This window comes from Gobio gobio, assembly GCF_949357685.1.
Source record: "Gobio gobio genome assembly, chromosome: 18".
Lineage (NCBI taxonomy): Eukaryota > Metazoa > Chordata > Actinopteri > Cypriniformes > Gobionidae > Gobio > Gobio gobio.
The window spans coordinates 38,560,199-38,581,480 of NC_137111.1; the positions used below are offsets into that span (position 1 = coordinate 38,560,199).

The window sequence follows — 21,282 nt, forward strand, 5'->3', positions numbered from 1 at the left end:
TGTTCAGGAGGCATACTATAAGGATTTGCGAGAAAGAAACCTTATTATTCAGTCAAAATACTGCGCTCGGCCCCTACTCTGTGCGCATTCCTGTGAGTGCGAGTGCTTTTTAGAAAATATCGCAAAAGTTTTGCGAAAATCTGTAATGGAAACATGGCTAATGTCGGTAGTAAATAATAAACAATGTTTAAGGGGGGGGGGGGGGGGGTGAAACTGGGGGAGATTTCTGTCAATCTTGAGTACCTATAGAGTAGTATTGCATCTTTTATATCTCCGAAAAGTCTTTAGTTTTATTATATTTATAAAAAAAAGATACGCTGTACCGAGTCTTTCCGGAAAAAGCAGAGCAGCTGGGGGCGTATCGTTCGGGCGGAGCTAAAGAATGACGAGCGCGCAGCTATTGCGTTGAGCTATGCATGTTTACATAGAAAAACAATGGAATCGATAGCTAACAACACAAAGACATTTGAAGCATTTTTACTCACCGCCTGCTACCAACACACGACCGTGAACCTCAATCGCTGGGATTGCTCCATCTTTCAGCATTAGGCGAGTTACAAATACGGAGTTGAACTGTACCTTGTTTATAAACCATTGTCGCCGAAATTCAGGGAACAAACAAACACTTGCACAACTCCGTTGCTGCTCCGGAAAACATGATTGTCTTGCCATGACAACCAAAAACACACCTCTTTGGTGACACTGTTGATTTCGTGAAGTCCTGTGACTGCAGCGCAGCCGGCTTCCCTAAAGCGTTTGCTCTCTCGCTCTAGTCTTCTTCCGGAAGAAGAGCTCGTAAGGCCCGTACAAGGACATTCCGCCCCATCTGACGTCACATATACCCATACTCGAAAAAACTTTCCGAAACTTATGAGAAACTGGAAGGACTATTTTTGGCACAGAACTTTTTTTTTTAAACTTTGTCCATGTTTAGGATGGGAATCCAAGTCTTTAACAGTGTAAAAAGTTCAGTATGCATGAAACAGCATTTCACCCCCCCTTTAATCTTTCTCTGTGTTACCTGGACCGAGAAATTCGTTTATTTGTCAGCAACAACTTTTTTGTGAAAACTACAGATTGAACTTTTTCATTTTTACGTTCACGTTTTCCAACATTTTGAATTCTCTTTGAATTCTTTCACGGGGAAATAATACAAGTCAACACTAGGGATGGGGCCGATCCGATCCAGTATCGGTATCGGGACCGATACCAGCTTAATTCACGTATCGGATTTTCCCGATCCAACCTGCGAAGAAATCCGATACCCATGAGCCACGTCTGCGCTTTCCAAAAGTGATTCCCGCCGGCTTGTCTGCTAGCTGGCTGCAAACTATGGAATGGATTTCCTGAACGGAGGTGCGGCTCAATGAGACAGAGTTATGAGACACGCCCCACTCAGGGAATCCATTCCGCAGTTTGCAGCAGGATAGCATTGAGCAGCATTGTGGCTAGCCAATGTCAGCTGTGTGGAAATACTTCACACTGGACACACCGCAGAGCAAGACAATGTTTGCAAAACCGTAATTCAGAGAGGTGGAAGCTCCCTCGCGTCGTAAAACACAACGAACGCAATCAAACATTTGAGAGACAAGACTAGCAGACAATCAAAAAGCAGACAAGACTAGGGTGACATTTAAGAGATAATAATCAGGGCTTGACATCGACAATCGCCATCTGCGTGTATTTCGGCTGTGTAACACTCACACCAGCCACTTTGAACTTATTATGGTCTTCTCAAAAGCCATCTGCTATAATCACTTTGCGCATTATAACCAATCACACGTGTTTATATTGAGTTTATGAATATAATAATCAGAGGTGTTCAGATTAGCGGAGTTTTGTTCAGAGCGCGCGCGGCTCTCACTCTCGCTGAAATCTACACTCAATGCAGAGATAAATGAGCGATGCACGCAGGAGATTCATTCATCATACAGTGATTGACAGTTTTTGTTCTATTTCAGCACCGAAAATAGTTTCAAACAAAACACAGCAGAACCAGAGCGCATCTTATATGACTGGCAAGGTTGGCTTGACGTTCGCGAATCTAGGGACCGTCTCTAAAATTACATACAACATTGGTAGGCTACTAGGCTATACACGTTTCTAACTTAAATGGCATTTGAAGAGAATGACTTAGTCATAAAACTGACTGTAAAGTGTTCGTCTAGGTGTTAGGTATGATGCACACCTTTTGGATTTTTGATATTTAATCAAATAAACTGTCAAATCATATGAAAATATATGCTTTATTTCACTAGAATACTGTATGGGCTCTTACACAAAATATGCTAGATTTAAATGTGTCATAGCTGATAGAACACTGATGAGAATATTGCTTGAGAATATATTTACAGATATAATATTAGAGATTTATGCATTATGCATTGCCATTGACGACGGCCATTATAAGGAAGGAAATCCCACAGAATCTAGCTTAAAAAAGTGCATAGAGCTGCTTGATTTATTTTTTGTTTGTTGACTTTCAAATATAAATTGATAACCATGATAATTTGGGTCACTATTATGTTCATATCATACTTGCCTGTTGAGTGGAGTTTATGTCAGCATCATATAAAATCAACAATAATGATAATAATAATATTAAAGCAAACACAGCTCTGGTATCGGAATAGTATCGGCATCGGCCGATATCCAAATTCAGGTATCGGGATCGGATCGGAAGTGAAAAAATGTGGATCGGTGCATCCCTAGTCAACACCATTATGACCAAAAGTTTGCCAAAAAGTATTTCCTACTCAAGCAATTTGGTGTTGGACTCTGGCCAAGCCTATCCAATAGAAGGAGACTGGGAGTGGCTTGGATGGCAACATGCCCAGTGAATTATGGGTTTTGAAATGTTCCTACCAATTTGGCAAAAGGAAAGACAACAGCCATTTTTCTCTGTTTTGTTAAAAAACTGAATAAAAAAAAAAAACTAATTCTGCCAAGTTTTATTGAAAGCCCATTTTGCCAGTTGTGAATTATCCCTTTAACGGCAGTTAATTTACTAGAGATATTTATGTGCATTTCCAATGTTCATCATAACAGTAGGAATTCATAAAATGATGATTAAATGTTTGGAGTATTTATTTCTTATCTCTTTTTCTCTCTCTGTCAGATTTGGATTAGTGGTTCTTTCCATCATGCGGGTGCTGGTGGACAGACTTCAGCATCAGAGAGTGTGAGCTCCACTGAACTGCGGGGATGAACATGCCATTGCACCAAATCTCTGTCATCCCTCGTGATGTCACTTCCTCCCGGGTGTCCAGCAGCGGGAAGGCAAAGGAAAAGGAAAAGGACAAACAGGTTTGTCTTCCACCTGATAGTCATAGAAAAACAGGCAGCACTACAGTATAATCTGTGACCCTTGTTATACCTTCATCCTCATGTGGCTGAAAGACAGTATCCTGTTTTTACAGTTCTGAACATTTTGTGTGCCCTCTCAGAACTTGATGTGGAAAAGAATGGAGTTTATAGACAAACCTTATACACACATATTCCTCTGTTAGGGCTTTAAATGCTTGTTTATTCTTCAGTCGTTCTGAGAACTCAACCTCAAGTACTGTTTATATTATACTTTCGTGGAACACCCCAGATTTTGTAAACTACTGACACAGATTGCAATAAGGGAAGTAGGCAAAGTAGAGGAAATCGCACATACACAAGAGTGTGTGTGTGTGGGGGGTGGGGGGCTAGTTTCCAGTAAGTGATGCAGTTAGGAATGTTATATGAATGTGTGAAATGTTATTCGTAAGAAAAACTATAAAACAAAGTGTGATTGATATCTGGCTTTGTGGTATGCTAGTTCTGCACCAAAACCAGTCATAATTTGCTTCTCTTAAACCTATTAATTATTTGAGATGATTCATTGTGATCTTTCATATTGGGAAGCACCAGAATTTAAATTCTGGCTAATAAGCTGATAATCATTTTCAGTTATGGCAGATAACCAATAAATGGCCGAAATCAAAATTTCAAAAATCACAACTATATGTCTAAAAAAAAAAAAAAAAATTAAAACCAGTTGATTTAAATGCTACAAATGAATTAAGTCATCACAATATAATAATATACAGTATGAAAAATGGATATTAATTTTGAGATTTATGAAATATTGCATTTAACAGTGTTCATTTGATTTATTAGAGTTCCTTTTTTTAAAATAATTTTACTCTTATTATTAGTTATTCTAGTGTTCAGAACGAGATGTTTTTCAACTTATATAACTTATTTAACAAATAAAAGCTCTAAATAAAAACTAGGAATAAAGTTTGTTTACATACACTGCCTTTCAAAAATGAGGGGTTGTAAGATTTTTTTTATGTTTCTGAAAGATTTCTCTTATGCTCATTTAGGCAGTTTTTATAGCTGTTAGTAAATCTGGCCCTTTGCCTTCTTTACTGTTTTTAATCATTTTAATGCACCATTGCTGCATAAAAGTATTAATTAAAAACGCAAACTTTTGAATGATAGTGAAGTACAGGGAACTCATATCTCCTTTAAAGAGATAGATTTTCTTCCCAAAAGGAATATTGTGTATATGATGGTTTAAGGCCATTGAGAGACTTTTGGAATCATTGGACAATTCTGTGCGTCAAATGTGGAAAAGCTAATCTCAGCAGTATAATGAGAGATAAACTGGTTGATAATCTAAGTCTGGACTGGCTATGTTATCCAGCCTTGTGGCTCATGACATTTACATATCTGAAAGATATTTGGCACTAAGATTTTATCTGAATACTAAAGGCTTATCTTTCTGAGAAGTCTGATTCATAAACACTTGGACCCAAAGGAATCTTAATATTTACCCTCATCAGTTTTCAGTTTGTATGACTGTGCCAGCAGCTCTTTAGCAGTGCTCTTTCGCCCTCTTCTAGTCCAGCGTTCTGTTTGAGCAAAGCTGGACGGTGACACTAATGAGTGTTGTTTCATTGGTGGGCCTGAGGCCGGTGGCCCATCAGCTGTTTGTTTGTCAGAGCTGGGCAGGAAACAGGAGACAGGCTGTTTTTTTCCCCTTTGTTTCTTTTCTTTTCTTTGGCTAAACGGCCTCGAGTGACTTAGTAGCAGGAAGTCTGTTAAATTCTAAATGCCAGCGTGTCAATCTTCATTCCCAGACTACTTTTTAAGAATATCTCAGGCAAAGCTCTGTATGTTTACATTTATAGTGTTTGGCAGTTGAGTCTGACCTAGAGACATTTTGATTATTTTTTGTAATAGAGTTGCAGTCTTGTGTACTCTGTGTCTGTCCAAGTATGGAGGGGGGGTGAATGTAGTTACTGATCATTAGTCATCATAGCTGGGCTTGGCATTCTGTCAGTTTGATTTGATCTTTTAACACTTTTAAATGCTCATTCATGTTTATTTTGCGCTGTAACTGGTATTAAGGTGGAAGAGAAGATCAGTGCTCCGCACTGCCGGTTCTCTTGAGTTGAGCTGCGCCAGAGCGATCTTGCGCCACAGCGCCAAATTGGTATTTATGTTTTTGAATTTCGTAATAAAATAGACGTAATTTAAAATCTGAGACTGTTTCATATCAAAAGTAACAAAGCACAAAGATTAATGTGTTTTATTGAATGGGAGGCGCTACAATGTTCCCTTCATTCATTAACTGAAAACAGGATAGACTACGGTAATCAACTCTTGGGATTTAAGAATCGATGTTGGTTCGTAAAAATGAGAATCGATTAAAATCGAGAAATGTATATTTTATACCCAGACCTAGTAATAATAACAACACTGGTGTATATATAATATATTTTATATTAACAGAGGTGGACAAAGTACACAACTCCATTACTTGAGTAAAAGTAAAAGTACTATTGGTTAAATATTACTCCATTACAAGTAAAAGTTGTAAAGATAGATTTTTACTTAAGTAAAAGTACAGAAGTACTTGCTTTTAAAAGTACTTAAGTATCAAAAGTAAAAGTAAACACATTATTTTATTATTGTTGCATTGTTGTATGAATGCACGCTGTTCCATCATGGTGGTTTAAGCCAGTCATGCTCCATCTGACATGCTAGCATATCTTGAACTCATTTAAATACTTGCTTAAAAGTTACAAAGCTCTTCTCAAAGTCAAAATCATACTAGAAAAGAAAGGTTTCTACATTGTGTTTATTTGACAGGATTATGTAAAAACATATTTCAGAAAGGACTTCAGTTAACATTATTAGCCCAACTACGCTTTTGCATGCTAACTAACATTATTGTCGAACGTTACCTATGCGTTAGCGCTGTATCCGTAAGGCTATGGCAACTTGGCGGGTAAATCTATAAAAATCATTTGACCAATCATACTTCATACCAGTGTTAATTTTGACAGCAAATTTGGATTTAGTTTTAGTCAGTCTTTAGTCGGACTATAACATTTCAGGCATCTGAATTGTTTAGTTTTAGTCTAGTTTTAATTGACTATAATAAGATTTCAGTAGATTCAATAGACTAAATTTCAGTACTTGTGGTCTGGCGTCTGATAGGCAGCTTTCTGTGTGCACTTTCAGACTTATCCACGTCTGCTCTTCTGAATTTTAACTTTTAAGTATGACCATGGTTGCTCGCACTGAGTCTGGGAACTGCCGCCTTCTATTTTGCCATCAATTGATTAGTGTTCAAAAAATACTTGGAAATCATTGAACTTCATGTGATCCTACAAGAGTGATCACTGATAGGCTGTCTGCAAAAAAAAAAAAAACAAAAAAAAAACACGAATTACGTTTTTAAGAAGAAAACAAATCATCCACTGACTTTCAAAGCGGCTACGACTTTCTACTTCGAGGGCCTTGATAGAAATGTAGTGGAGTAAAAGCACGATATTTGTCTTTCAAATGTAGTGAAGTAAAAGTCATAAGTTTCCAGAAAAAATACTACTCAAGGAAAGTACAGATACTCAAAAAGTGTACTTAAGTACAGTACTCAAGTAAATGTACTTAGTTACTGTCCACCTCTGTATATTAAACATATTGAAGTATATTATATATTTATTTTTAAATGTCATAAAAATGTGCATACATTTGGACATCAAAAAATAAGTACAATGTACTTATTGTGTTCATATTGTATTGCAAAACACTTTTGCTGATATTGATGTGGGATCCTGGGAAATTTAGGGTCAGGTGTGGTGGTATGTGTAAGTTTAAGTGTAGGGTTAGGTGTAAAGGATGGGTCAACAGTGTAATTATAAATGTAACTACATAAATTAATTACAGATGTAATTACATGCAGGTAATTTTTAAAATGCAAGTGCAATGTAAAAACATGTATGTACACAATAAGTGCATCGTATCAAATGATTAATTTAAATGTTAGTACATAGTAGTTAAGGCCACCTAATATAAAGTGGGTCTATAACACTATGAAAAAACAGGTTTCAATTTTCTTTTTGCTAAATGTATTTTTCTTTTTCTTGCTTTTGATTTTGGGCTGAAATATGATGGTCATGTTCCTGACAGTCTTCGTGAGACCCTATTTCAGTGCCGACACTCAGTGTAGTTTATGAGGCTCTTTTGATTGATGTTGACTGGTCAGATGCATAGAGACGGGTGATGGACCATTAATATTATTCACCAAGACAAGACAATCAAACCCCACATGAATTTAATGACCACAATCTTTCAAAGCTCCATCACTGGGTTATGCTGCATTTAGTATGACCCTTTATGCATAAACACAAAGTCTGCTTTTCACCAGCTTTGAGGACAATTTTGTGCCTAATATAAATGATTATGTTTCCCTTCTTTCATTAATAATTTCCTAGAAATGAGCTTCGCACTAAATCTCTTGGAGTCTAGACAATTCTTTGCTCTTAACACCGAGAGTTTGTCTTTCATACAGACTGAAGAGTTGGCACCAGCCACAGTATCGTTTACCTCTCGCTCCGCATACAGATCAGCTGGGAGGCGTATCGCCATTAAGCAAAGAAAGCACAGCCCATCTGCCTGTTGCAGACAACTCCTCCTCTGTGTCTCAGTGGAATGAAACCCTCATTCCCACTGCTTTAGATTCAGCGCCAGCTGCCATTGCGGATGCAGTGCTGTCGAATGATCCGAAATGAACAAATGTCAGAAATATCAGGTACATAAAGCACGCTGTTATTTCTTTGTTTTGTTTTGCTGGTACAATCTGTTCAACCTCGCATCGGTGTCATGTTGATCCTTTGAATGAAATCGGTGTCTAAGACAGGCAGTGACTGGTAAAATCTACCACCATCTTCCTTAAGTGGATCTCAGGAGGCATTAGTATATCCCAATGCCTTAAGTACACCATTAACAGGCCCAAATGTAATCTGCAGGCTTCTTAGGTTCTTCATTTCCCCCACTTTTATCGATAGGGAGCAACACTCAAACTTTGACTATACACACTTAAAAGGGATAGTTCACCCAAACAGAAACTTTTTTTTTCATCATTTACTCACCCTCATGGCAGTATGACTTTCTTTTTTCTCAGAAGATCATTTGAAGAATGTTTTTCTGGAGTCAATGGAGACCGTAAAATCATTAGGCCCCGCTGACTTTCATTGTATGGTGGTGGTGGTGGTGGTGGGGGGGGGGGGGGGGTTATTCTGTTATTCCTTATAACAGAATATTCCTTATTCTGTTATTCAACAGAATAAGGAAAGTCACACAGGTTTGGAATGACATGAGGATTTTTGAGTACATATTTTACTACAAAAAATGTTCATGTTTCAGAAGAAGTCTCTAATACTCACCAAGGCTGTATTAATTGGAAGAAAAATACAGTTAAAATTGTAACATATTATTACAGTTTTAAAAATTGTAATGTATTTGAAAATTATGTAATTTATTCCTGTGATGGTCTTCAGTGTCACATGATCCTTCAGAAATCATACTAATATGCTGATTTGCTGCTCAAGAAACATTTCTTATTACCACAGTTTAAAACAGGTGTGCTGCTTAATATTTTTCTGCAAACTGGTACTTTTTTCCAGGATTATTCGGTGAATAGAAAGATCAAAAGAACAGCATTTATTTTAATTATAAATCTTGTTCAACATAAAAAAAAATGATTGCTCCCAAATTTTGAATGGCAGTGTACACATAAAAATGTCGGTAACACTTTATAGTAACACTTTATTTTACAGTGTCGTTACATATGTTACATGTACTTACCATAGTAATTGCATAGTAATGTACTTACAACAGTAAATTATGCATAATTACATGCAACTAACCCTAACCCTATAGTAAGTACTTGTTGTTGATTAATATTACTCAGTACTTAAATATATAATTACACTGTAACAATGCCACCTTAAAATAAAGTGTAACCCACTGTATTTTACAGTGTCCTTGTTACACGTTACATGTAGTTACTGTAGTAATAACGATAAATGTAAAACTAACCCTAAAGTAATCCCTATTCCTAAAACGAACCCTTATAGTAAGTACATGTAGTTAATTAATATTACTCACTACTTAAATGTATAATTATAATTACACCGCAACACAGACCTTAAAAATAAAGTGTAACCAAAATGTCTTTCTAGGTGGTAATACCATAGTATTTTTTGAATCACCTCAGACTACCCTGATATTGCCATAGTACACAATCACTGTATCATGATAGTGCCGCAGAAGGAGGTGTATGTGAAAAATGCACTAAAAGCGTGACACTGTTCAGAGCTTTGTGATCAAACACTGACCTCTGGGCACAACAACTTTTTGGAAGCTGTGTGCCGTACTGCATGACGCTTTCATGAGCAGCTGCCGTGCGCGGTAATCTCTGGGAGTATGAGCCTTGTGCGAACTGACAGACGGGAACAGAAGGAGACAGAAATTGAACTGCCAATTTGGCATAAATACAAACAACTGTATTTATCTGTGAAAAATGTAAATTTGCCTGTTTTGTAAGTCTCAGTATTTTGCAAAAACGTTCCGTAACCCGGAGGGCAGGGAAAATGGCCAAACGTTAACACGACCATATTGTCCAAATCTGTCTTCCCTAGAATGCTCTGGTTTGGAGGGGTTTGGGATGTTAATAATATGCTAATAAAGATAAGAGCCTCACAGCTCTGTAAAATAACATGAAGCCACCAGGATGCTTCAAGGGAAACGACAGGATTCTGAGGGAGCGACAGGATTTTAATGCCAGCGCTATCTTTGTAGGACGCTTTTAAGCTTCGTCAACACTGTAATCTCCGAGAGAGAGAGAGAGAGAGAGAGAGAGAGAGAGAGAGACCTAGGTGCCATGTGATTGCCAGAGCAACTTGTTTGTGTCAGTGTTTGACATTTGCCGTGATATCAGCATAACTCAGAATGTGGTGTTTAGTGTTGCTTCGGAGTAAACTGTCAAATTTGGAATTTCTTTTGAATCAAGCGTTCTGCATGCTTGCCTGGAATGCTTATTTTCCAACATCCAAAGTATAACAAACTAGACTTAATGAAGAGAACTTTAAGACTTACAAATATTTCTTGAAGTTTTAAATAAAGATTAATGGAGGTACTTTTTATAAGAAAATACTATTTCAGTCTTTCTGCTTCAGAAATGTAATGTTTAATTCAATATTCTTGCTATTTCTTTGTAATTAATTGTAAAATTTACTAGCAAATTCTGAATTACATTTGTTTCTACACCAATATTTTTTCAGTGTATACAGGCTCCCTAACATCTGTTCCTGATCACATTCCCTTTTGAAGGACTGTTAAAGTGAAACTTCACCCAAAAGTAAATATTGTTGTCAGTTGCTATTATGTAGATATGGTGTCTACACAATATCTATTGTATTATTTACTTAGATGTTTCTATGTAAAGCATGCGCTTTAAAAGCATGGTTGAATTGAGTGTTATATTGTTTGAGTAAAAAGTATTGCAAAGGAAACTTGATATTACTCAACAACCTTTTACTGGCCAAGTTTCTTTGTTAATTTTACTTATTGTTTTTTTTTTCAGTGCATAAGACATTCACAAAGGAAGATATTTTTTTATGAAACCTGTGGTTGCAAGAGCAAACACCTCATTGGCTTTCGTGAATTAACTGTAAAAAAAACCCATGAAATTAAAATACAAAAAAAAACTAAAAATGTTTTATTGTCTTTACAGACAGGAGAAGTTGAGATAGACAGAAAACTATTGGAAAGGGAATGAGTTTGGGAAAGATACAGAACCTGTATTCCGTAAAACGAAGGCTGAATCCGAAATCGCCCCCCTATACCCTTAAATAGGGCACTATTTGAGGGGACAGCCATATGTAGTGGTGTCCGAAACCATAGTGGACGTTATTGAATGCACTCATTCAATCCCACATTGCACCGCAATAACGAGTGTACAGGTGATGTGCACTCAACGGCTGTCCGAATTCACTCGTTTTCATTCACTCCTTCAAGTGAACTATATTAGTGGACTAACATAGGGAATAGTGAATGAGGGTTTAGACTCTTTCGCTCATAATTAATGAGCACTACCCACAATGCCATGGCTGTGATAAAAAAGTGTTAATTTTGACTATTTACAATCACTTGGAATGGATCAAAAGGAGGAACCCGAAACATCATTGATTTTACCACACATCCCACACTGCTGTACCATTCCAGCCTCCACTTGATTCGACATGAGAGATTAAGATTATTGTAATCTAAAATTACCCACTTCTCATTTGGCAGCAACAGATTGCGAGCTCCTTCTCGTCAATTTGAGGAAGCACTTATGATTGTGTCTGAGAGTGGCTCTGAGAGAAACTGACAAGCCGAACGCACACTGCTGCAGGGGAAGCCTCTGGCCCTCATAGTTTACATCGTTCAAAAAAAATTCAGAAAATTCCCCCACTTTCAATAGAGCCTCTGGGGAAGCCTTCAGACGCTACACACATGCTGCTTTAGATGAAACAGGTGGAGGTAGTGTTACAGAATATATTTTTTTTAACCCAGGGAGCATTTGAACTGTTTAAACTACTATGGGAGGATGAAAGCACATTTGGTCTGCTAATTATATTCAGTGATTTTTGGCCTGTTTGTTGATCAGAAAATTAAACTAGCCTTCATGGAACTAAATGTGAGCTCAGTGCACAGTTAGGCTCTGTTCCAAAGCCTAGGGAACTAGCATGAAATAGCATCAAATAATATTGAGTAAATTGTCCATTTTTCATTAGATTAAACCATAGGGTGCCCAATCCTGTTCCTGAAGATCTACCCACCTGCAGAGTTCATATCCAACCCTGATCAAACACACCTGTATGTTTTATCCAGTCCTCCTGGAGATCTCAATTAGCTGCTTCAGTTGTGTTTGATCAGGGTTGGAGCCGAACTTTGCAGGAAGGTAGATCTCCAGGAACAGGATTGGACACCCCTGGATTAAACTAGTTTAATCAATGAAACGTTACTGTACTGTTCATACAGATTTTTCACTTTGACACAATTAAATATGTTTTATGAATATACATTTTTTATTTTCAGCAAAGACCTTAAAGGGTTAGTTCACCCAAAAATGAAATTTCTGTAATTCATTACTCACCGTCATGACGTTCCAAACCCTTAAGACCTTCGATCATCTACGGAACACAAATTAGTATATTTCTGATGAAATCGGCAAGCTCTCTGACCCCTCCATAGAGAACTATTTAATAACCACTTTCAAGGTCCAGAAAGGTAGTAAAGACATCATTAACATAGTCCATGTGACTCCAGTGGTTCAACCTTAATGTTATGATGTTATGACAAGAATACTTTTTGTGTGCAAAAAACAAACAGAAATAACAACTTTATTCAACAATCTTTTCTCATCTGTGCCAGTCTCCTATGCTGTTGACATAGTGTAAACAGTGCAGCACTATGTGTACACAATATGTAATTGTCAGTGTCCACAATTTTTCTAAATATATATATTTTTACAGTGTGTGTGATGGTAAAGCTGAATTTTCAACATCCATTACTCCGGTCTTCAGTGTTACATGATCCTACAGAAGTCATTCTAATGTGCTGATTTGGAGCTCAAGAAATGTCAATTCAATTCACGTTGATTTGTATAGCACTTTTCACAGTATACATATTGTTTCAAAGCACCTTTACAGAGAAATGTATTTCTCTTGCGTAATCCGCCATCTTGAATTTTTTTCACTGTACTTATTTCTCTCTGTTTTGGAAAAGAAAATTCCTTACTGATATGTTTGTGCTCTTAATTTTGTCACACTCTTTTTGGTAGGCGATTTGCTCATCCTTTGGGACAATTGCGACAAAAAAAAACTGTAATTACTTTACAGTATTAGTACATACCATTCCCTCATGTTCTCAATATAATCACTTGAGATTTCTGATGTTGAAAAACATAATTAACTTGTAGTGAAGTATAGCCTCTTGGCTCCGAGCCTCTCGGCAGTGAATTAATACAGCGAAATGACTTTAAATATCGGTTGTGTTAAAGGTTTATTACAGAAGTGGTAGTTTTGCCTTTCATTAATTAGGCGATAGTCTTGCAACACTGAAAGTGAGAATTTTGTGAGATCTGAGTCTGAGAGGCTAAAGAAGGACTGTCAGCCGTGCAAAATCAAAACTATTCATTTGGTCTGTGTTGTCAGGCCCGATTGAGCTTGATGACATCACTGAAGCAGTCAAACAGCAGGGGTTTCTGAAATAAACCACATGTGCATTGCACCCTGTATATTTTGCCCAGGCATCTTCAAGAAATGAAGTGTGAAAATATCAATGTTGTTGTCAGCATGACTTGTCTGTGTTGTCCATCATTCTGTAGGTGAGTTGCTGCATTGCTGGTGTTTATTTCTTTCTCACACTCCCGCACTTCCTCGCTTTCTCTTATTACTCTTTTTCCTCCCTTATGTTCGTGGCGATGTGGTGGTTAAAGATGTGGGCTGAGATGCTAATACCCCCTAATTAAGCCCGAAGCATAATTTTCTCTGTCTCCTGCTTTTAACTCGTGTCCAGTGAGATGTGGCGTTGGCTCCTGCAGCTCTATCTCAGTCCTAGTATCATATAGCCAGATATTTGGCAAAAAGTCATCGTAGCAGCTCATAGTTTGTTTTGTTACTATGTGACAGAGTTATCAGAAATTGACTATTTGAATTCATTGTACTTACATTAGGAATGCACCGATATTAAAATTCTGCTACTTTTGTCTAAATTAAAAATAAATTGCTCAACTAGAATCTATCATTTTATTTTTGTGAATGTGAATGTCTTTGCTTTCAGATTTGTATTTAGTCTTAACTCTTTAGTAATATTGAAATATTTCATTTAAAAAAGTGCAATTTCAACGGTACAAGTGAATTTAGGCATCTTAACATTTTAATGTTCAGTATGAAAATGAATATTCATTTTGACATTTTCTAATGGTTATATTAACAGTGTTAGTGTTTTTAAAGAATAACTTTTAAAGGTGCACTATGTAACTTTTCCGTCCTCTAGAGGTCGCCTGTTCAAAACAAAGGCGTAGTTTGATGACGCCACATTTGAGCGCAGAATCTTGAGACGTGGTCTTCACCACAGCCAGTGGGAAAGAATCGGGATAGGACTCAGGCCTCATGGATGTGATTATTAACCTTGCTGTAGTATGAAGCAGAGCAGGACCGAGTGTTGTGGAGCTGAGCAGGGCCGCTGGAGCGATTGTTAATGAGAAGAGCAGCGGGACTGCTATTATGACACAGTCTCCGGCGGGACTTTTATTATGACACAGTCGCCGGCGCAGCTTCCGGTTTTCTGGTCATGAGTATGAGGTAACAGTTCTGTTTATCATATTAGATATATCTGAGTGCATTGAAAAGGATGTTATGACGTTACTCTGTGCGTTCTCTCTGCGGCTGCTATGACACTTGTTGCACACTGCAGTGAGAGTAAAGCGTTTTTGCAAAATAAAACCGGAAAACGAGGGTAACGCAGATATGACGCAATCGACAGGCGACTCCCTCACACGTCCCGGTTCCTTCGTTAAAATAGAAATTTCTCACGATTTATAAATTGTTGGAAACATTTGGGATATTGTAAGTACTCAACTGAACAAAATATATAACACTGGCCTAGTGGTTTTTGGATATTTTACTCAAAATTTTTTAAAAGTGAGTATTAGATAAGAACAAAGGTAATGAAAAATATATATTTAGCACTCACAATTATATATGAGTATTCATCTGTAATAATCATATAATTACATTATTATCAAATGAATAAAATTTAAATATAAATTATAAAATATATAGAAACAAACTATATATATATATATATATAATATACTATGTGTGTGTGTTTATATTAAATCATTATTATATTTTTATAATAACTTTTATTTTATTTTATTCTCATTACATTGCGTTATTATATTACATTGTAATTCATAATTATTTCATTTAAATATTTAATGATTAAATCAGTAATAAATATATCAGTATCGGCCTATAACCGAAATGAAAACCTATTTATATAGAGCTTTTTACAATACATATTGTTTCAAAGCAGTCTTACAATGATAACACAAAAATAATGATACAAAATTTGTTTCAGCTGTACAGCTGCTCTGGGGAAAACAGTGTCATCTTCCACCTCAGTTCAATTTTCATACAATGGTGTCAATGCAGGCAGATCAGTAATATAGTTGAATATTTAGTGTCCCCAGAGCCCGTCTACGGAGAGCCTGCCCACTCCCTATTAAGCCCTGTTGTACAGAATTTTGGTTGTAGTACCACCAGAGTTCCACTGGGGGCGATCGCCATGAGTGCAAAATGAATGGAAGTCAATGGGGCTTGACGGCTAAATTTGTCTCTTTCACCCGATTGCCGTTGAGAAATCTCAGAAATGATTGTAGATTTTGCAAGTTCAACATGGGTTTTAGGTCGAAAGTTGAATGAACGAGTACGTATGTTAGGGCTGCTCGATTATGGAAAAAATCATAATCACGATTATTTTGGTCAATATTGAAATCACGATTATGTAACTCGATTATTTCACATGACTTTGGGAATGTGTTGTATTTATTAAAAATACACCTTTCAACAATTCAATTGAAATTGTAACATTTGTTGTACTTTTTGAACTATTAAAATAAATAATATAACATATATTCAAATCAAAGTATAAAAGTATTCACGTAAAAATGATAATCACAAATAAATAAGATCAACAATATGGTTCGGCTTGATATGCTTTTCAGGTACGTCTAACCTTAGTTTTCAGGTACAGAAATGTCTCAAATGTAAAATAACATTGCATATTTGAGTGCATAAATTAAAGATGAATCCTATTAAACTTACAAAAGCTATTCAATCCGGATCGGATATGCGTCGTCTTTCTCGACTGTATAAAGTTCACTTAAGGCACAGACTATGTCTGCTAGGATACTCATCAAGATGGACATGTTGACATACGTTTTGTGTGAGTTTGTCCGTTCAAGAGCAAGACTTGAAAGAGAACTCAATATTTACTCAATATTTGCGCGCTGAGAGACGTGTGCGCGCTCTCGGATGAATGCACAGAGATACATTTCCTCACAGCGCGCGGCTTCTCATTCGCGTCTTCTGGCACTAAACCCGGGTGATGAGGGTGAAAACGACTGGTCATATTCAAACATACGGCAGCACTCGCATGCATTGAACAAAGTTTACAAAGAGAGAATTATTTGTGAAATATGAGGGGAAAAAAGGACGTTTACACGGCACCCCTGCTCTCGTCAGTTTTTGTTTCTTTATTAGATTGTCATAGGTCACTCTGTTTAATTTTCAAGTGGTTAAACAGATTCGCGGTGTTCCCTTTCGTTGCAGCCACTACCATGTAGCAAATCTTAGCATGTTTCTGCTCGTCGTCTGATTCCTCGAAGCCAAACTGTTCCCAGACAACGGAGTTGGTTTTGCCTTTTTTGCTCACCAAACGCTGCTGTAACTGCCCTCCTTCTGCCATCTTTAATCGCGCAGAGTTTTTAAATTCCAGCGGATGATATGCACACGAGACTCCCGATCTGAGAAAGTTTGTGGCTTCGGGAGGGGCGGATGAGCGCATGCGCGTTTCATCCAGAACGCAAGGCAAAATAATCGTTTTTTCTCGATTGTACTATTTTGGTGATCGTTGGGAGGCAAAATCGAAATCGAAATCGAAATTCGATTAATTGCACAGCCCTAACGTATGTCCTTTTGATTTCTTACAGGTTGAGTTGTTGTTGTCCATAACACGCTAGCATTCTGCTAATGAACGCTGATTGGTCAGTGAAGGACTGATTACGACCAGAGATCCCGCTTGATGGCATCGTGTCATCTGAAGCGGGACCAGAAACAAACAAAACAAAAACTCTTCTAGCACGTGTATTTACCTGTGTCAGCTGTGTTGTCGATGCCTCGAGAGAAAAGAAAGTGCAGAGCGCGAAAGCACCAGAGCGACTGAAGGATTGCCGTTAAGCAGTATCTCTGGTCGTACATGTGTATGACGTCATTGACACTTTAAAAGACTTTTTAAAGCAAATAAGTGACTCTAAAAAATCTAACACCCAGCAATGTGTAATTTATTTGCATTTCCTTTCGAATACAACATTCAAATTACTAGATAAAAAATTATATCCTGAGAAAAGTGGATTTTTATTGGTATAGCGCCATAGACCTCCATTCATTCTGCACTCGTCCTGTGAGCGCCCTCATATGGAATCAGAGAGGAACTGCAACCAGTTCAGAAGCCGGAAGTTCAGTGAGAGTGAAACTTCTCGCCATATTAGACATTCTCTGGTGTCCCCAACTAAGCAAGCCAAAAGCCAAAGGCGGTGGCAAGGAACCAAAACTCCATCAGGTGACAGAATGGAGGAAAAAACCTTGGGAGAAACCAGGCCAATGAACGAACAGTGCATGATTATGATTCAGGCATCATTACAGGTCAGAAGTCAGATTGGATCGGACCATTGAGAATATTTGTCCAGTTCCATCTGTTTGAAGTTCGGAGTCATCACCCCAGAGACGGGTCTGTTGAGGATCAGTGCCACTGGCTGTCGTGTCGATGAGGCCTTGACTGGTGAGAGTCTAGTTGACATATCCATCCATCCATCCATCCATCATCTTCCGCTTATCCGGGGCCGGGTCGCGGGGGCAACAGTCTAAGCAGAGACGCCCAGAGTTCCCTCTCCCTAGCCACTTCCTCCAGCTCTTCCGGGGGAACCCCGAGGCGTTCCCAGGCCAGCCGGGAGACATAGTCCCTCCAGCATGTCCTACGTCTTCCCCGGGGCCTCCTCCCGGTGGGACGTGCCTGGAACACCTCCCTGGGAAGGCGTCCAGGAGGCATCCGAAATAGATGCCCGAGCCACCTCAGCTGGCTCCTCTCGACGTGGAGGAGCAACGGCTCTACTCTGAGCTCCTCCCGAGTGACCGAGCTCCTCACCCTATCTCTAAGGAAGCGCCCAGCCACCCTACGGAGAAAGCTCATTTCGGCCGCCTGGATCCGGGATCTTGTCCTTTCGGTCATGACCCACAGCTCATGACCATAGGTGAGAGTAGGAACGTAGATTGACCGGTAAATCGAGAGTTTTGCCTTACAGCTCAGCTCCTTCTTTACCACGACAGACCGGTACATCGACCGCATTACTGCAGAAGCTGCACCGATCCGTCTGTCAATCTCCCGTTCCATCCTCCCCTCACTCGTGAACAAGACCCCTAGATACTTGAACTCCTCCACTTGAGGCAGGAACCCTCCACCCACCTGAAGCGGGCAAGCCACCTTTTCCGACTGAGACTAGTTGACATACTATATACTATATACTGTAGTATGTACTATATCATGCATTCCTAACTTCCTTGCCAGGTGAACTGATGAAAAAACTCCTGAAAGTTGCATGAAGTCTGTCAGTTAGATTTCAGTGAACTTTTTGCAGTCCTTGTGCTTGCTTTCAGAGGCTGAGACTAGTTCAGTCCTGGCCTAGCTGATGTCAGGATGCTGAGATAAGACAGCCAGTCCTATACTATCTCTCAGGAGGAAACACCAGTCCTGGTCTATCTCTCGGGAGGAAACGCATGCTGGAGCTCAGGCAACTCTCAAGCTTTGGCTCTTAAAAAAAAAAAAAAAAAGCTTTTTGCGCTTTCTTTCCCACACTGGCTAAGGAAGCACAGTTTCATGGGCATCTCAGAGTGGCGCCTAATTAACAGTGACACGTTGATTGCCGTTTTTTAGACTCCCACGACCCAGCTGATTTGCTCACTCTGAACTCAATTGCTGTGCTCCTGAACGCTTTTTAAGAGGGGCTCTGCCAAGACAGGGGAAGATGGAGACGCTTTTAGACGCCCCCTGCCTCTCTGCCATCTTCAAACACTGGCCTCTGAGAGAGTGTGCCTCGGAGGTCCATCATTTTCCCAGCGTATAACTATCATTATTCTATCTAATTGAGAAGATTAGGGTCGCTTTAAGAGCCTCGCATACGTAAATGTTGCAGTGGCAACTGTTCACAGATACAGATAGCCCTCCTACCGAACAGTTATCTAACCTCGCAGCAGAACATACCTATTTTATTCTTCAACTTTTAATCTGATGTCCATAAAAAGATGCTTAGATAATGACTTCCTGCCCATTCTCTCCATTAAGCTTCATCTTACGCCCTGAAGGACGGTTATTTGTCATTAGCTGTCTATTTATCAGCATCACAACATATTAGACGTGACTGAACATCGTTTCTCTGCAATTTCTGTTTTATCAAGAAATTGATATTTTGTCAGATTGTTCTTTGTTACTTTGAAACTCTTGTGAAATCAGGCCGCCGTTGTCTCATCAAGTCTCTGATGGAGAAAGGCTCCACAATGGTTGCTATTTATGCCCTCCGGACGTGATGCTGAGTTAGAAAACAGGCTGGAAAATTATGGATGGCAGTCAAACTTTGATCTGTGCTCAGTTTATGCCTCAGGACACTTTTCAGTCTTGATTGTGGGTTTGCTCCAGGATTTTTAAGCAAAAAAGGACATTTAAGCAGGGATGACTATACCAATCTCAATTTAATATGCAAATAAAAGTAGAAAAAAAGTAGACCTATCACAATTCTGTATGCATATACACTACCAGTCAAAAGTTTGGGGTCAGTATTATTTTTTTTTATTTAATTTAAGAAATTAATACTTTAATTCAGAAAGGATGCATTGAATTAATCAAAAGTGACAGTAAAGACATGTATAATGTAATAAAAGATTTCTATTTCAAATAAAGGATGTTCTTTTGAATGTTCTATTCATCAAAGAGTGCTGAAAAAAAAAATGTTTCAACATTGATAATAATAAGAAATGTTTATTGAGCACCAAATCCCCCCCAATTTTTTTTCACAATATTACTGTAAATATTTACTGTGTAAATATGGTGATGAGGGAGTCTCCCTCATGTTATATATTCTCATCTGTCATTCAATGATATTGTAGTATTCATTGTTTTTCTGGATCAGGACAGTTAATTAAAAATTTGTTTTAAACTTCTGTTTGTTTCGGGAGGCTGGCCTGTTGTCATGAAGAAAGAGGGAGTGGGAAGGTGGGTGAGAGAGATAAAGGGTGGAGGATAGGGTGAGAGAGATAAAGACAGAAATGAGCAGACGGCAGAAGGCAGACAGACATTAACAGCTTCAGACACACTGACTTTGGTGGTTGCTGGGGTAACCGTTTCCCAAGGTCGGACAGGGTAAAAAAGGGTGTGAATATTGTACCCCATTGAAGTCAGCATGAAATGGCACTTTTTTTTTACGCTTAATCTAACACAGAGGATCAAAAGTTTGACAAGCTGATTTAAAGGTAGGTACACTGTAACTTTTTTTGTTCAAATTGAACAACGTTTATATAATGAGTAGAGCCCGACCGATATGGGTTTTTGGGGGCCGATACTGATATTAGGGAGTTACAAAAAAAAGGCAGACGTCCCAAAACTTTTGGCAATATAGTGTTTATACTTGTTTCCTCATGGGGAACTCAGTTTGTGCATTCAGGTTCCATGAACACACACACGCAAACAGTAACATGTATACTCTAAAAAATACTGGGTTGTTTCAACCCATGTTTGGGTCAAATATGGACAAACCCAACCATTGGGTTTACCAATGGTTGGGTTTGTCCATATTTGACCCAAACATGGGTTGAAACAACCCAGCATTTTTTTAGAGTGTATTAAATAAGTAAATAGAGTAAGTAGAGTTACATTGCTCAGGACTTACTTTACAGTATTATTTTATAGGGTTTGGCTTTGTCGTAGTCATAGTTGTTTTTGTTTCATTTAAAATAAAAAAATGTCCCTCCCATTTTACATGCTCCTTGCGCTCATTACTGCTCCTCTGAACCAGTTTGGATACTCACTGCTTTCCCCCTTAGAAAGCAACTTCTATAGAAATGAAGGGTTTGTGTG

At 38.3% G+C, this 21,282-nt stretch overlaps 1 protein-coding gene across 8 annotated transcripts in view; it reads left to right on the top strand.

The window, feature by feature from the left end:
• The window catches only part of marchf8 (membrane-associated ring finger (C3HC4) 8), a 144,061-nt gene that overhangs the window by 44,016 nt on the left and 78,763 nt on the right, over positions 1-21,282 (top strand). For all 8 annotated transcript variants that reach the window (XM_079842689.1, XM_079842686.1, XM_079842685.1 and 5 more), the window contains exon 2: positions 3,119-3,306. In XM_079842689.1, coding sequence (XP_079698815.1) covers positions 3,205-3,306 — 102 coding nt within the window. In that variant the 5' untranslated portion in view covers positions 3,119-3,204. The remainder of the gene's footprint in view (positions 1-3,118; positions 3,307-21,282) is intronic.